This window comes from Theobroma cacao, chromosome 1 (genome assembly GCF_000208745.1).
Source record: "Theobroma cacao cultivar B97-61/B2 chromosome 1, Criollo_cocoa_genome_V2, whole genome shotgun sequence".
NCBI lineage: Eukaryota > Viridiplantae > Streptophyta > Magnoliopsida > Malvales > Malvaceae > Theobroma > Theobroma cacao.
This window is the reverse complement of record NC_030850.1, coordinates 11,413,466-11,432,183: the sequence shown is the minus strand read 5'-3', so window position 1 is coordinate 11,432,183 and position 18,718 is coordinate 11,413,466. Positions and strand designations below refer to the sequence as shown.

The window sequence follows — 18,718 nt, the reverse complement described above, 5'->3', positions numbered from 1 at the left end:
GGTCTTGATTATGAAGAGACATGTTCTCTTATGGTGGATGCAATTACATTTTGATATTTAATTAGTTTGGCAATACATGAAACACTTGAAATACGTTTGATAGGTGTAGGTACAGCTTATTTATACGGCTCACTTGATAATGATATCTATATGAAAATCCCTAAAGGATTTAAGTTGCCTAAAGCACAAAATTTGAAATCTCGAGAGATTTATTCGATTAAATTAAATAAATCTTTATATATTAAAACAATCCGGATGCATGTGTTATAATTGTCTTAGTGAATATTTGTTGAAAGAATGTTATAAAAATGATCATATATGCCCATGTGTTTTTATAAAAAGATTCATATATGAATTTATGATAATTGCTGTTTATGTTGCTGATATAAACATTATTGGAACTCCTGAAGAGTTATCAAAAGTTGTGGATTACTTAAAGAAAGAATTTGAGATGAAAGACCTTGAAAAAACAAAGTTTTGTTTGGATCTTCAGATTGAACACTTGACAAATGGAATTTTTGTCCATCAATCTAATTATATAGCGAAAGTGCTAAAATGATTTTATATGGACAAATTACATCCATTGAGTTCACCAATGGTTATAAGATCATTAGATGTGGAAAAAAAACCATTTTTTACCTCGTGAGGGTAATGAAGAACTTCTTGGTCTTAAAGTACCATATCTTAGTGCAATTAGAGCATTAATGTTTCTTGCTCGCAATACACGACCTGATATATCATTTGTTGTGAATTTATTAGCAAGATATAGTTCTTATCCAACTCGAAGACATCGAAATGGAATTAAACATATACTTCGATATCTTCGAGGAACAATGGAGATGGGCTTATATTATTCAAATGCATTAAAATAAGATTTAATTAGTTATGCAGATGCACGATTTTTATCAGATCCACATAAAGTTCGATACCAAACAGGTTACTTATTCATATATGGAGGTACTGTTATTTCATGACGTTCTGTAAAGCAAACTATAATTGCTACTTCTTCTAACCATGCAAAAATTTTAGCAATTCGTAAGGCAAGTTGTGAATGTGTTTGGTTAAAATCTGTAACTCAACATATTCGAGAAACGTGTGGTTTGTCAATCAAGAAAGAAATTACAACAACATTATACGAGGATAATACTGCTTGCATAGCTCAGTTAAAGGAAGGATACATTAAAGGCGATCGAACAAAATATATTTCGTCAAAATTCTTCTTCACTCATGATCTCCAAGAAAAAAGTGATATTAGTGTTCAACAAATTCGTTCAAGTGACAATCTAGTAGATTTATTTACTAAAGCCTTTCCTATTGCAACATTCGAAAAGTTGATACAAAAAAATGGGATGCGCCGTTTTAAAGATATTAAATAATACAGTTATCAGGGGGAGTAAAATACGCATTATACTCTTTTCCTTCATCAAGGTTTTTCCCACTTTGTTTTTCTTGATAAGGTTTTTAATGAGGCAGTATTTCATAAATGTATTCTTGAAAATAATTATGTACTCTTTTTTCTTCACTCGGATTTTTTCTCATGAGGTTTTTTTCTTGTAAGGTTTTAATGAGGCATATTCTTAATACAATAGATATTCAAGGGGGAGTGTTATGAATATTTTTGTAAATATCTATTATATTATCTATATCTAGATTTGATGCAAATTAGATTGGATTATGATTTAATTCATCTAATCGTTAAGTGTTATCTTCATCTTGTAAATTCTATCAAGATAAGGGGGTTATTTATCTATAAATAAGTTCCCTCAATTCATTTGTAAATACACATTTTAATAAGATCTTTTTCCTCCCTCTAAATACTTTCTTTCTTCTCTTTAATTATTCTTTCAGGTTATCTTTATTTGTTTTCTTAAATTATTTTTCATAACATTAAACTTTTATTTAAAATAATACTAACTTTTCATATAATATTTCTATAAAATAACAATTTCCTAACGTATCGCACAGAAAGCACTCTAGTGTATATAAAGTTTTGTTAATAATCCCAGCGTCAACACTATGAAGTCCTACACAAATAAACAAAAACTAATGCCAACGAAGTTGACTTGAATATGGTGGAGGAAGGAATCCCATATTTTCCTGTTCTAAACAACCCTTTCAGAAATGGCAAGAAGCATAGCACCACCCATATGCTACACAAGACCTCCCCAAGCCCGACTACATGCCCAACATCATGAACTAATGGTCGCAACTTTAAGGAGAGGGCGAGCAGTGCTGTCAGGTGCACCAGCATAAGGGTCGTGCCCGGCACAAAAATTGGTGACGCATCGAAAGTAAAATTTGTGGTATCGTTAGTTTGATCACCATCAGAAGATTGATCTTTCTGTGTAACTTCAAAAACTGTATCAGATAATCCTAAGAGTTTAAGTACGACACTTAGAGTTCCAAATAAGTATGCCGAGGCTGCATTTATTCTTCCCATTCTCATGTTATTCCACCATGCTCGGATGGAGATGCCAGTTTTGAGGTATTCCCTGAGAGTGAGCAGGTTATAAATCACAAAAATGGCAAGTGGAATCAATATAGCCGGGTCCTGGACCTGCATTTAAACGTGAGTTAGCTATTAGAAACACACAAAGTCGCTCTTCTAAAATAAGTGCACATAATTAACTCGTACAATTACATTATACTAATTTGTTTAAGAGCAAATGGTAGTAATTAATCTTACTATTTCAGCTGGTAAAGTACGTGTCTCCGAGGTGGGAGACAATGAAATAACACATAACGACCCGAATATTTGATTCAACTTGATTAACTTTTTGGATCTATACAATAAAAACTTTAAAGGACAAAGACGAGGCATGGACCGACCTGTCAATTGTATATTATACTACATGTAGATTCTCCTTACCTTGGGCAAGAAATGCGAGTTGGCGATGATGCAATATGCAGGCAGAGCAGCATAACACAACTCAGGAATTGAGCCGAGGCCCCAAGAAAGAATCCAAAAGTATGCTAAGAACATCCTGAATTGGAGCCTGTCGGTCAGCGTGGCAAATATGGGGCTCTTGTCGCTAACGAGGATTTCAAGCAGGCCTGTAGCCCACCTTTTCTGTTGAGTCATTGCGGCCGGACCCCCAGACGGCGCACATCCTAGAAAGGCCGGTGGGTTGGGCATGGGAAAGGTGGATTTCCACCCTTTCTTATGAATCGTCAACCCCGTTATGACATCTTCTGTCATGGATCCATATATCCATCCAACCTGAAATGTAATCAATGATACCAAAAATTGAATAGATTAGACCTCCATTATTAATAGTATTTTAGTAGTTAGGCTTCTCCGACTAACCTTTGTTCCCCAGCTAGTACCAAATTCATAGCCACAACGTGAAACTTGGAATGCTGCCTCAAGAGAACCTGAAATGTTGTTTGAAAAACCCTTCTTCCCTATCAATGCATAAGTTACTGATTCCGAAAACTCCTTTGATTTCCCAAACTCTTTTAGCGGTTCATTATCAGTTAATTTTCCTAAATAAGAAAGAATAAACCATCATACTCCTACTATTTTAATTAACACCGGAGGTTAGTCAGAGTGACAGGATCATGTAAAGAAATTATTAAAAGATAGTAAAATGTTCGTTAAATGTTACCGTCAATTGATGTATGATTTCTTCCCTGATTTTCTGAATCATCGGGCCATAGGCCATAGATGACTTTTCGTCTATGAAAACATCCTGTTCCGCTATAGCAAGGTCCTTGGATTCCAGCTATTCCACGGCCCAAATACTAGCACAGCAACATGAATTCTCTAAAGCAAGTAAAAAGGAAGGAGAAAAAAGAATAGTAGAAAATCCATGCAAGTTTTTGGAAATATATGTATGACTCACTTCCATCAATACCACAAGTTGGTTCCCGTAGGGATCATCCTTTGGTCCATCATAAAAACATTGAGGATACTGAACAAATGCGATTTCTCTTTCACTCTTGGAATCCAGAAGCTGACACATTGCTTGGCGAACAACTTGTGGATTATTCACAAACATATCACAGTCTACGTTCAGCATGTAGGGCGCATTCGTCATCAACCCAGACACTCTAGTCTGTTTTCCATACAAACACCAAAATTGATTTGAAGGTAGTTGTTTCCAGCTTCCATGGTAATTTTTAAAAATGAACTGGATTTCGTAACTTAATTAATTGTCGAGAAGTGTTTGGTAAATTTAAAAAAATGGAAATAAAATTTTGTACTTAACTTGTTGGGCCTAAAGTGGAATCTTATTCTTACCAGAACGTTCATGGCACCAGCTTTGTAATGATGTGCATGTTTTGGCCGTTTCTCTCTGGAAATGTAAACCAAATGTGGCACATCACCATCTGAAGAGCTTTGCTTGTTATCTCCTATAGCCTACAACAAAACAATTGAATGGTTCCAAATTTATATCAACCAATAATAAAAATACTTAATATTAAACGATCATGTGTCACATAGAAACCCTATATATATGTCCCTCGTTGAATCGAAATAAGTAATATAATTTTTCTTTTGATTAATAATTAGAATATGGGAGAACGATTCAAACTTGAAGACTTTTTTTTTTTGTCACATTGAGGCAATGCATTCATTACCTTGATTATAGTTGGATGGTTGCTGCGTTCAACGTTGGAGAAAATAGCAAACTCGCCTGTTAGATCCCATGGCCCTGATTTTCTGCCTGCTTCCTCTATTTTTAGGCTAAGGTGCTCATACTCAGCCTACAAGGAAATATAAAACACATTTAAATGCCGATCGGTGCCTGAATGGATGGTACAAAACAAGATACTAATTAATTTTGCTCTTCGCTTTCTTATTTTTTTTTTCTTTCACTCTCATGATTCTACCCACAACCTCAACACCGTAGAAAGACGTTGGAATTACCTTCATCTTTTTCCAATCTTGTCTGAACTCAGAATTTGCACTGGAGGTGAAGGATATAGGATCGTCCAAGAAGTATCTAAAGGGAGCCCTAACTTGAATTTTGTACTTCTTACAAAATGGGACCCAAAGCTTGGCAAATTTTGATGCTTCCACCAGAGAGTAGAAGGTGAGAGGGGAGCAGCCATCATCCGATAAATAGCAAGCTAGCTTGTCAGCTGGATAATCAACAGCCAACAAAGAGAGAATGGTGTTTACAGTTATAATAGGCGGCTCTAGCACAGGGTCCGCAGTCGTAACAAACATGTCCACAAGGGGAAGCTCGGGAAACCTGACAAGAAATATGAACAAATTTTAAGTTCTTATAATTAAGTAATAAACAATAACAGAAGGATGATAGTGATCATAATTAAATTCTTTGTTACCTTTGTGCAAGGTTTTCTGGATACGTTTTGAAGTCTACAGGATTCCATTTGGAGCTAACAAGGAGAAACCAGTTGAACGTGAACCATGACTCGCAAAAGAAAGCAAGGAGCCAGACAAAGCCATGGTTGTTAAGAGAATAGAGGCGATAAAAGAGGAGAGAAACGAGAAGGAACAAGAGAGCGATATCCAATGCTCTTTGGATAATGTTTTTACAAGCAACTTTCTCATACAAGGCAAGAGAAAATTCGTTAGCCATTGCAGAGTGCTTAGAGAGATATGATTTGTAAATTCTAGAAGATTTCGAGGCCTCTATCCTAACTTCTAATGGTTATTTATAAGCGATTCATGCTTTAATAAACTGGCACTATAATTAAGTAAAAAGTTTTACATTTTTTTATCATTTTTTGTTAGATTTTCAGGTTCGGCATCCAACCTAAAATAAATCAACAATTTATGTATCTAGAATGTCTTAAATTTAAATATAACTTATAAAAGAAATTATGAGAAAAAAGTATTAGTAAAGTAAGAAAAATTTATAAATGAAGTTAGAGATCTATTTACAGGTTAATATCCCCTTTTAATTTTTAATTCAATTTAATCTATATCTGAATATAGATATATATAATCAAATCTAAAAGTTCAAATCAAATTATAATTCTTGTGTCTAGCCTATTGCGATATTTGACTTGATCTGAACTTATTGGGTTATAACATAATGGACATTCACACATATATTCATAACATTCCTCTTGAATGTCCATTGTATTAAAAATATACCTTATTAAAACCTTACTAAGAAAAAACTTCCTGGGAAAAAATTCGAGTTAAGAAAAAAGTGTACATAATTCTATTCAAGAATACGTTTTTAAAATACTAGCTCATTAAAAACCTTACCAAGAAAAACTCAATGAAAAAAACTTTGATGAAGGAAAATAGTACAGTGTGTATTTTACTCCCTTCTTAACTACATTACTTGAGATTTTTCCCTACACCTTTCCTCATTCCACTTTTGCTCCCAATTGTCTAACCCCAAACAAGACTAAAAGACCTCTCAACTTGTTGTTTTAAAGATCTTTTTCGTTGCAGAGTGATTGCTCTCGTATGTAGCCAACATATCTATCTTGTTTCTCCTTGCACTACAAACTAGCTAAGATCACCATGCCACTGACATCTTCGAGCCAACAACACCAACAAAGAAGATGCAGACGCAAAACCAACAAATAAGACATTGTCACGGATCTCAAAATATAGCAACAACTCAAAACTTAGCACCAAAACAAATAAAAAACAAAACACTTCCCTTACCCATTGTACACATTTACAAACCCAATAGTGAAGTCCTTGAGAAATACAGAATGAGAATCCCTCTGTACTTCTCTTTATCCCTCCCCCAATCACTTGCCATTTGACCAACCACTTACATGATGATTTGATGTGGTGAGTTCCCCTCACCAACATCTTCTGCTTTGAGCACTACAATCTTTAGAATAACCTCATCCTTGTCCTCAATAAAGGATAAACCAAGCTTTTTACTCAACTCCCAAATCTCTTTAGCATCCCTAGTAAGAACTGAATTTTGCGTTTTAAAGTCTGCATCTAAGATTGACCCTTCTTCCAAATCCAATTTTTTTGCTACCATCTGCTCCTCTTGATCACCTTTTATCCCTCCAAACTAATTCCCTTTCTTTTTGCTTGATTTTGACTTTGGAGCGGGTATAGGAGCAATTTTTATCTTTTCCACTTCCTTTCGGAAACCGCCCCTTCCTTTTGCTTTTACTTCCTTGCCCACTTACAAGTTGAAAATTTCAGCTTGGCAAGTTCGGTCCTTGTCTCATTTTGTGCTAAAATTCAACCTCTTAAATGCATGATCAAATCATGATTTTGCTAGCCATTGATCCAGCATTGAATATGGAACATGTCCATTTTTCACATGCTAGACATTCAACACAAATCAAAACCAAAACACACTAGGTAGGTCCTTAACATGGTTTAGGTGCAATCTTTATTTCATGCCTTTTTTTATGCATTCTTTGTTTGTGCAACCTTAGAACAAGTAAGAAACACACTAGGTAGGTCTTTAACATGATTTAAAAGATTAAAACATGATCAAATTAGATTTAACTCGTATTGTATAGAATAGAAAATTAAAACTTAAATACTATCTTCTCAAGATAGCTTCTAAACCGAAGTTGTTTGCACTTCCTTTGATTGCGTATCCAATGGAACAATCATCCATGCCTTAAACATATTTTAAATATGATTTAAAAACCATTTGAAAATATAAGATTAAAGTCTAGATAGAAGCATAAACCGTAACTCAAAACTGAAGTGAGAAACACAACTCTAAAATCAGTTATGAAGAAAAATAATACCAAATCGAAATGCAAAACTTCCAAAAGTTGATCGTCATCATGTAAACATGTTTGGTAATTCAAAATCCTTGAAAAAGGCTTTGATACCACTGAAGGGAGAGGGTCGGCCATGCATTTCAATGCAACAAAAATTAAACAATGTAATGGAAATGAAATAAAACATAGAAAACCAACCTCACCTACCCAAAGTCACATTCAATGGCCTTTTAAAAGTCATTAAGTAGTTTTGCAACAAGCATATGATCATAAGTCGTTACCTTAGAGATAAAGGAAGCTAGATCCTTTATCTAAAAACTAGAACAGCCTTTTGATCGACCTCACATAGAGTTCGATTGTAGCAAACTAAAGTTGTTCAAGAGGTTCTTGTGGAACTTTTAATGAAAGTCCACACTAATGATCTCCAAAATCCTTCACAAGGATTAGGATTGCTTTAGCCTTTAGAAAATTCTAGTTAGGTATATTGCAAGAATCAAACTTTCCCAAGTGCACACACATCCCTTGGCCAAATGCCTTAGAAAAGAAAACTATTTTTTTCCTTTTACCAGGGGTGGCTATAAAGTGGTTAGCGTTGTGTTTTTCCACCCTTTAAGAAAGTGAGACTTAAGCTAGGTTTATATAATTAGGGTTAATTTCAACCCATGCATAGGAAATTACATAACTCTTATGTAATTATGAATTAACCCTTCACTTAATTAAACTATTTTAATTATGTGATTAGTAGTTTATGACTACTAACTTGATTAAGTTTTACTTAATCACCCATCCCATTTTGTTTCTGAATTTCATTTTGTGTGTGTGACCCATTAGTCTCCCAACACATTGGTAATGATCTTAAGATGTAATCCATAAATTAATTTTAGAAATTAGATAAATTCAAACTAATTTGAATTTATCATTAATCATATCAATCATTGTATGATCATAACCAAGAGTAGGATCTAGCAACCCATCATGGTCACCCAAATGTTAGAATAGTCAAAATGGTTTGACTTAATCTTTCAATGATCAATTTTTCAATACAATTCAATCTTTTCATCATATACATCAGAAAGACTAGGAGCATGGTGCAATGTCTACTCCTTATGCCTTTCCATATTAACTCTTGACTAAGTATAACTCAAAATGAAATTTGAAAAACTCATTTTCTCAAAACTTCATTCCACTCTCACTAAAGAATTACGTAAGTTATTACTTATCAAAAACGAAATAGGATAGGTCTCTTTCACTTAAGGTGATGAATTCTCTCCGAACCACTTAATTGCCTTCATATGTCTCATGTTATACTCAATGACCATCACTTTGGGCATTTGTGGTTAACATCTCGTAAAATGGTATCAAAGTATAGCAATCTTTATATAAGACAACCCAGTGTCACTAGTCGAGGGATCACTTACATGACTATCATGTGAGGATATATTCCATAGACACTCGATTGAAATAGCAAATAGAATCCTCATGACGGGTCATGTTCAGTGAACTTGTTCTAAGAACAAGCACCTACATTCTAGTTCCAAGTATCCTTATACTTTAACCTATGAGATCAGTTGCTTGCTTTTCAAGTAAGGAATATAGAATGTACTAGTTTCTAAGCATCATTGATGTCCACTCTCAATTATACATCGACTAGGAACAATTTAGAGATTATACTTTTATACGTAGAGATCTCATAATTATAACTCTTTACAATTTTCTTACAAATTATGTTAATCTCTTTGAATTCAGCCAATAAACTTAAGAAGGGTAGTTTTATTGATGAAGGAAAACCTCTACTCATTCATTATGAATGATATGATTGCATGATTCAGATTTAAGCCTTGACTAATCTGATTGGCTTTAGGATTCATTCCCAACAGACTTGTCGTTTCCCTTTATTTTTTAACTTTGCCTCACTAGGCCCTCAGTAATCATTTGCTCTACTACTGCACCTTTCTTTTGGCCTTCTCCACTAGTGTTTTCCTTCTACTCCACTCTTTTAGCTACTGTTGACCATGCCCCATGTATAACATTGTCTTTTCATTCCAAATCAAAGTGGTCTTTTTCATTGTATCCTATGGGACTTGAACTTTCTAGTTTTTATCTTTTTTACTTCCCTTATCTCCATCGTTTTCTTTCCTTAACTTTACATTTCTCACTTTATCTATAAAAGTCCATTCCCCCACCTTTTTTTTTTTATCACTGACACCTCTTTTACTAACCTCTCTCTACTTTAATCCAAATTCATTTATCATGTTGCTAATCCCTCAATTTACTATGAAAAGCATTAAACCTCTTGAACTTATTTACACTAATGTATAGGGACCTTCACATATTAAATCAATTGATGGTTTTCTTTATTATGTTATTTACATATAACACTACACTAAATATATCTGGTTGTTTCCACTTAAATAGACATCTGATTATTGTCAAATTATTACCAACTTTTAAAGCATTAATCAAAAACAATTTAGTACTTCAATTATGTCCATGTATTCAGATAATGGTAAAGAATATTAAAATTTATCTCAAGGTCTCACCAAACATGGAATCTTTCACTTCACTACCCCACCTCATACTCTTAAACACAATGGAACCACTAAAAGAAGGCATCGATAGATTCTTGAACGTCTTTCTTTACTTTATCATGCTTCCATGACTTTAATATTTTGGCCATAAGCTCTCCAAACAGCAATTTATTTTATCAACAGAACTTATACTCCCATCTTATAACTCAAGTCTACTTTCAAAAAACTCTTTCATCATCCATCTAACTACACCAAATTAAGAGTTTTTCGATACTTATGCTATCTTTGGCTCAAACCTTACAACCTTTGTAAATTGTAGCCAAAATCATGTCCTTGTGTGTTTTTAGGATACTCCACCACTTAAAATGCATACAAATGTTATGATCCTTTTACTAAAAAACTTTGTGTGTCAAGACATGTAATGTTTCATGAGTTAGATTTTCCTTTTAAAACTATAATCCAAAATCACTATTCCACTTTAGCTCTTACTAGTGATCAACGGTCAACTCAATTTCTTTCTATTGCTACTCTTCAATCTTCCATATTTACTGTCTTAGGTTTTCCACAACTGCAGCTTTTAAGAACTTGGCATGTCAAACCTATACTTCTATTCAAACTGATCTCATAGCTATTCATCCTTCAAGTTCTTCACTAGAAATTACTTCTACCATTTTTATCTTTTCATCAACTCATTGCAATACCTCTCCTAACCAAATTTACACCACCACTCACTATAACTCATACAATAATCACACGGTCTCAAAACGACATTTTCAAACCTAAAAAGGCCTTGATCACCACAAAACATGCATTGCCACTTGAACCAACTTGTGCTAGTTAAGCCATGAACGACATTAATTGGGTATGGGTCATTACTAAAGAATTTAATGTCTTGATCAAAAATAACATTTGGTCATTAGTTCCTACTTCTGCCAAATACAATATTGTTGGCTGTAAATGGGTGTTTTAGGTTAAAAAGAAATCTGATGGATCGTTTGATAGATATAAAGCTCGTCTAGCTACCAAAGGCTTTCATCAAAAACTTGGTATTGACTATAAGAAAACCTTCAGCCTTATTTTAAAACCACCATGTGTTGATAAAGATAAATTCTCACATGTGTGCAGATTGCACTAGGCTATCTATGGCTTGAACAAGCCCCTTAAGCTTAGTACTAAGAACTTAATTCTTTTCTTCTTCATTATGGCTTCAAGAACCCCATGTTTGATGCATCTCTCTTCATCTATGCTCATGACTTGGTGTTAATTTATTTGCTAGTATATTTGGATGATCTCTTAGTGACAGGAAACAATCCTACAGCAACTCAATTGTTCTTGCAACAATTAGCTCAAAAGTTCTCCTTGAAGGATCTTGGTCACTTGAATTTTCTCATTAAGAGTTGAAGTAATTCTCACCTCTCGAGGTATGTTTTTATCTCAACATAAATGCATTCGAGATGTCTTAGATAAATTTGATGTGTCAATAGCCAAAAAAGTTCACACTTCTATGGTAATTAATGTCAAATTACAACTTAAAGATGGTGCTCACCAAGTTGATGCAACTGTATATTGAAAGTTGACTAGATCTCTCCCATACTTGTCTATAACTAGACCAAATATAGCTCACTCCATCAATAAACTATCTCAATTCATACACTTTCCCAATCAGCTTCATTGGTCTAGTCTTAAACAAATTATGAGACACTTGAAAGCTACCATACATCATGATTTATTTCTTAAGAAAAATCCATAGCTGCATTTATCAACGTTTAGTGACTCTGATAAGGCTGGTAACTTGGATAATCGTTCTTCAACCATTACTTACATTGTTTACCTTGTTGGCAACACCATTTCATGGAAATCAAGCAAACAATGAACAATTTCTAGGTCTTCTACAAACACAGAATATCAAGCCATTGCCAACATTAGTGTTGAATTACTTTAGGTCAGAAACTTATTGTTTAAATTGCATATTTCTTTCTCACAGCCTCTTGTTATTCATTATGACAACATTGGTGCTACTTATCTAAGTGTCAATCCTGTGTTTCACTCTAGAATGAAACATTTGGCTCTACATTATCACTTTGTGCGTCAACAGGTTCAATCTAGCAATTTCAAGGTGTCTTACTTTCCTACCAAAGATCAACTTGCAGATAGATTAACAAAACCCTTGTCCAGACAAAGATTCTTATTTCTAAGGTCCGAGATAAGTGTTGCTAATGGCTCCACCTTATTACAAGGGCATGTAAAAGAGTTAACTACCACAACAACTGAAAAACAAGTCAAAAATTCAATCAAACCATGATCTTTTTGTTACTATTTTTGTTACAACTTTTGAATTCGAATTGTATGTGTTTTGTTATAGTTTGTTATGATGCTAATGCATCTTGTATAAATTTACACATTCCAAGATTAATAAATATAAGTGTATTCATTGTCATTACCTAACTTTTATAGTGACGACTATCACCTCTCAATTTTTTAATTTTTAATTTTTTTTATTATAATATTACAAAATTTGACATATATAACTTTATAATTTTATATAATTATCTTTTAGTCACTTTCATGCAAAATCTTAAGACCGTCATTATTTATAGTCAAAACCTACTCTATATATTTACATGAAATAAAGGAAAACGATTAATTGGTAAAAACAGACCGATCATAGCGTTTGAAGTTTGTGAACATTTGTGTTATTTCTTTCCTTTTCTGCTCCTTTATTTAATTTTTGTGGTGTTAATTTTTTTCCCTTTGATATGGTAAAAGATATGACATAAGCAATGACGCCTCGTTCGCCTGGACCATTTGGAAAAAGAGACAGCAATTACTAAATTAGAGAAATCCTTAGTGTTTTACCTATTCTAATTACAGAAAAGTTTAAAAGTTTTAGTAATCAATTGGATAATTTATTCCTATAACTACAGAAATCTTCTTGTCTGAAGATGACAATTTCTTGGTCAAACCGTTCAAAAGCTCAAAAAAACACAAAGGGACGAATAAGACGTTGCTTGATGTGGCTTGTATGGTAGAATACTTTCAGCCGCCTCACATCGAATCAAGTAAGGCTCTGTTGATTGATTTTTTTTTATTTGTCTTTTGCTTATTATTTATTTACTTTTTGTATTTATTATCTTTTAAAAAGAGAAAGGAAATAATAAAAACATCGACCAAGAGAGTCCAAATCAAAGTAATTAAATATTTATCCTAGTATCTTTTTTTTTTTTTCAATGGAGAGTAAGTAGGATCCCTTGTACACAAAAATAAATTAAAATCAGATTTCAACTCTATCCGTCTAATGAAAGTTTGTCGTACTAGGTCCTTTTATTGATTATTTTCTTTTATAAAAAAGTATATAAAATAAATAATAATAAGAAAATACAAATATCATATAGTCATGATAAGATTCATTGTACTCTGCAAAACAGCCAACCTTGGACTATGGGACTTGGGCTGTGAATCGAGTTGTTCCAAAGCTAGTTAATCACCAGCATCATATTATACCATGTTATCTTTCCACACCAGCCTTGACAAACTCATCTATCATATCATTAATTAATGATCTGAGATGTGTGGAATTCGTCATTTTTCCACCTTAATTTTTAAAACTTCAATGTGCATGATAACATTTCTCACTCTCCGTGGAAAATTTGAGGAGCTAAAACCCAATTTATCCATTCGTTAAATCATTTTCAATTAAAGTGTGAGAACTCTCCCATTAGACGCAACAAAGACTACGAAAGCTTCTCTAGTGGCCCGTAGTTCCACTAGATTCAAATCGCGGTTGCCAATTAATTTGGAGAATAAAAGTCTCAGAAATCATACCTTGTTCGTTTGAGCCTCGCCAATTTCCACTCTCTCAAGTTGCCTTTCAATGATCTATGAACATTAAACTTGAGTGATCCATTAGGCAATAAGGCCAATATTCCCACCTTGTACCTAAGTTTCGTCTCTTTACCTTCTTTGTCTCCATCACCACTTTACCTCTTAACACTTGCCACAAGAACATCTCGACTTTAGGAGATGCAAAACCTACCTATACCAACTTCCAAAGTTCAGAGTTAAGAGTCATTTTTGCCTATACGTGTGATAATTCTATTTGATAGAATTATTTTATTTTAATTTTGTTATTAAATATTAGTTAAGTTCTCAATTTTCAATTATAATTTACTTATTTTTAGTTATTTTTATAATTAAGTTACTTTTAAGTTATTTATTTTAATTTTATGTTATTCTTTTTAATATGATTATTATTTATTAGTTTTTGTAGGATTAAAAGTGATTGGGCTTAATTTTGAAAAGTAATATGTAAACAGACCTAGAATCTGCTTACATATACTTCAGTATTTTGGCCATATCTCGAGCTACAGAACTCCAAATGAAGTGATTCTTGGACCAGTGAAAAGCTAAGAGACAGAGCTACAACTTTTATGAAGATCACTTTATCCAGTTCTGCATTGAAAATAGAGAAAATCTCATCGGAAAATGGCTGGACGTACTGTGTCGGGAATGAAAATTTGTAAAGATGGACAATTGATTTTTGGGCCTCTCATTACACTTTTAAACCCAATTAAACCCTAGTTGAAGGAATTTTAGGTTAAGTCTATTAGTATAAATAGGGTATATTTAACAACATTAGAGACAACTTTTGAGAGATTCAAGAAACTAGAAGTTGAGGCTGAAACTTGGAGATCAAGTCGGCAATAATTGTTTTGTGTTCTTCCTTAGCTTTTAATTTTCTTGTTACTTTCAATGGTTAAATTTATTATAATGTTATTTATTTTTGCAATTATGAGTGGCTAAATTTTCTTTTTCTAGGATTGCAATTGAACTCACATGTAGTCTAAATTTTTAAATCTCTTTCTTACTTATTTTAATGAGATTTGAATTGTTCATTCTAATCTGTGCTTACTGCTCTTAATTGTCTAATCACCAATTAAATTGATCTAAGAACCTAAACAAACTTGGGAAAGGGAGTTTAGAGTAAACTAAAATTGGGATAGTATATGATCAAATTAATTGATTTGCGTATAGGATAGGAATATACCTATAGGCCGTATGTAGCCAGATTAGAGCCTGAACTTAATGAGTCTATTTTAATTTCAAATCACATAGGGATATAGTGTTTTGGTTAAAATAGATATTTTTATAAGTTGAGTCGAGAGACCTTTATAAATAATTTAGGACTCTAGGTTAGCAATTCAACCCATTGAAATAAATTAAATAAGAGAGGTAAGATTTAGATGAAGTGTGAGGGATATTATGATCCTAGGCTTGTTTGATTTGATATTTTCTCAAGTTATTATTACTTCGATTTTTCTTGTTGGTTTTAATTTTAGTTAATTAGTTTTAGTTAATTAATAAATTTTGATTGTTTGGATAAGATTGAATTGTTCTAATTTTAGTAATTAGTAAAGTTTTAGATCAATTCTCTATGGGATCGATACCCTGCTTGCTAATATACTATCTATTCGATACGTATACTTGCGTAGTAGAATTTTAACTGACAAGTTTACGTGTCCTACAAAAGGACTTAGCAAAATAGTTGCCACTTGGTAATCCTTTCCATATCATTCTATCTTGGAAATCCCTTCCAAGGAAGAATTTTGTGAGGATTTTATGCAATTGGTTCCATTGGAACACCTCCTAATCAAATAATCTTCTTCTTAATTGGATTTTCCACTACCATGTGTTATCCACCCATGCTCCAAAGTCTAAACAGTAAGATAAATCTTTATTATATTTCATTGATTGGTTAATACCTGAATTTATACAAGAGTTGGGTTGAGTTTGGTTGACTATTCCCAAAAGATATCCTGGAAGCAAGCTTATCATACCTATCATATCAGTTAAGGATATATACATATCAATTAAAGAGATATGGGAGAGGATAGAGGAAAAGTAAGTAATCTTCTTGTGATTGTGATCATGATCTTCATTACATCCCCTCAAGTTGGAGTGTGGAGAGTTGAAACACCTAACTTGCCAAGTAACTCATGAAAATGGTCTCGCTCAAGCACCTTAGCAAAAATATTTGTCAATTGAAATTTTGAAGTGATGGATTGAGGAATCAAAGTTTGATACTGAATATGTTGGTGAATGAAGTGACAATCAATTTTATGTGTTTTGTACGTTTATGGAACACCGGATTTGATGTTATGTGGATGGTAGCTTAATTATCACAAAAAAGTGGTATTGGATTAGAACAAGGCACTTGTTGGTCTCGCAATAATCTTATTAACCAAATAACTTCACTAGAAGTAGTGGCCATGGCTCTATTCTCTACTTTTGTAGATGAGCGTGAAACAACTATCTATTTCTTGGATCATTCTTAAATCAGTGATGACCAAAGGAATATAATGTAACCAATAATAGACCGGTGGGTGGTAGGGCATACTGCCCAATTTGCATCACATTATGCCTGAAGAGACAATGATATATTGGAAGGTAACAAAAATCCTTGACCTGGAGCATTTTTGAGATACCAAAGCACACGAAAACTACATCTAAGTGTGGTTGCCGAGGATTGGGCATAAACTGACTCAATATGTGTACAGCATAACTGATATCCGACCTTGTGATGGTGACATAAAATAGATGCCCAACAAGTCATTGATAAAGTCCAAGGTCAGAACAAAGAGGCCCAATATGATATGCAAGCTTGTGATGTTGGTCCATTGGAAAGGATAAAAGCTTACTGCCCATCAAACCACATTCGAACAAAATATCCAATGCATACTTACCTTGGCTCAAAACTATGCCAAAGAGGAACGAGCAACTTTTATGCTAGAAAATATTTCAATCCCAAGATCTTTGATGCGAAACTTCTTGTCCCAATAACACTTTAATTTAACAATGGATTTTGGATCATTTCCTGTGACTATCACATCATCTACATATATCAAAATAGTAATAAAGGATGTCCCTCAATGAAATAAGAAAAGTGAGTGATCTGCACTAGATTGACAAAATCCAATGGCTAACAAGGTTGTAGTAAATGTCTGATACTAATTTCTCAAGACTTGTTTAAAACCATATAGAGATTTCTACTACTTACAAACACGTTACTCCCTATTTTAGGCCAATCTTTATGGAATCTTCATATAAACTTCCTCATTTAGGTCCCTATCGAGAAATGCATTGTTGACATCTAGTTGTTGTAATTCCTAATTTTGTACTAAAGCCATTGCAAGCAAGCACCTAATTGTCACCAATTTGGCCATTGGTGCGAAAGTTTCATGAAAGTCTACCTTTTTTATCAAAGTGTAGCCTTCAACAACTAGATGAGCCTTATATCATTCCACAGTTCAATCTGGGTTGTACTTAATTTTGAACACCCATTTAGAATTAATTACTTGTTTTCCAAGTGGCAACTTACTCAAGACCCATGTTTTAGTTTCTTCCAAGGCTAAATATTCCTTTGCCATGCGTCCCACCAATGAGCGTGTTTCACTACCTAATAAAAATTAGTTAGCTCATTAATGGAAAAAATGGCCACCAAAAAAGCATTGTGATCATGTGTAAATCAAGAATAAGAGATAAATAGTGAAAGAGGATATACCGTAGAGTTGGCTGTAGGTGTGGAAGTGTACGTGGGAAAGGATGGTGTGAGAAAAGGTGGCAAGGTGAAATCATAGTCTGCCAATTTTCACAAAGTCTGACGAGCTCTCTTTCCTGTCACCATTGAAAAATCTATTGTCACAGTAGTACCGAGAGCAATACCTAGTTCTGTCTCAACAGTCATTACTGTCTGTCGGTTAAATTAAGAGACAATTTGTGGCAAAATTCTTCCATTGTCAATCTTTTGCTCTATTTGTTGCCAAAATGATGCATTTGCATCAAAGGTACACCCTTCATTACTTGAGGAATGATGTGGCCCAATCTTGTCTAGCCTATCTACATCACTTGACTGGCCAGATGTAGTTGCATCACATGACTCGCATTACTCAATTTCAACACAAGGCCCATTGTCTCCGTTTGACCCGACCATGCTGGATCCTCGTGTTAATTTATCAAATGGGCTCAGATATGGACCCATGAATGATTCATCAAAAGCACGAACCTATCTATTATGATGTATTGCTATCCAAGATGCTAGTATGTGAGTCGTTAAAAACTCATCAATTCCATTACTTCCTTCGGTCAGCGCACTAGGAAAAATATTCTCAAAAAATTACACATCACGTGAAGTATAAATTTTCTTATCTTTAATGTTGAATATGCGATAGCCCTTCTGTCTGTGTGGATAGCCCAAGAAAATACCTAGTTTAAAGTGGGGTGCAAATTTATTGTGTGACTTATTGGTGATGAGTCCATAACATAAGCAACCAACAGTCCTGAAATGTTAGTAAGTTGGTGATCTTCCAAACAAGATTTCGGATAGGGTTTTATTCTTTAAAACTAACAGTGGCATCCTGTTGATTAAGTATGCGGTGTCAAGACATATTAACCCTAAAATTTTATGGGTAGATGTGCCTAAAACCATAGTGCTCGTGCAACTTGTTTGGCACTTAATTCCATTCTCATTATAGTAGGTAAGTAAATCACTA

General features: G+C 33.7%; 1 protein-coding gene across 1 annotated transcript; it reads right to left on the bottom strand.

Moving 5' to 3' along the window:
- Window positions 1,956-5,669, bottom strand: LOC18612301 (cellulose synthase-like protein B4). The gene is made up of 9 exons (XM_007049029.2): window positions 5,296-5,669; window positions 4,874-5,201; window positions 4,585-4,710; window positions 4,244-4,363; window positions 3,846-4,058; window positions 3,609-3,744; window positions 3,308-3,486; window positions 2,870-3,220; window positions 1,956-2,557 (listed from the first exon to the last, which is right to left on the bottom strand). The coding sequence occupies exons 1-9, from the start codon at window positions 5,550-5,552 to the stop codon at window positions 2,015-2,017; spliced, it is 2,253 nt and encodes a 750-aa protein (XP_007049091.2). The 5' UTR covers window positions 5,553-5,669; the 3' UTR covers window positions 1,956-2,014.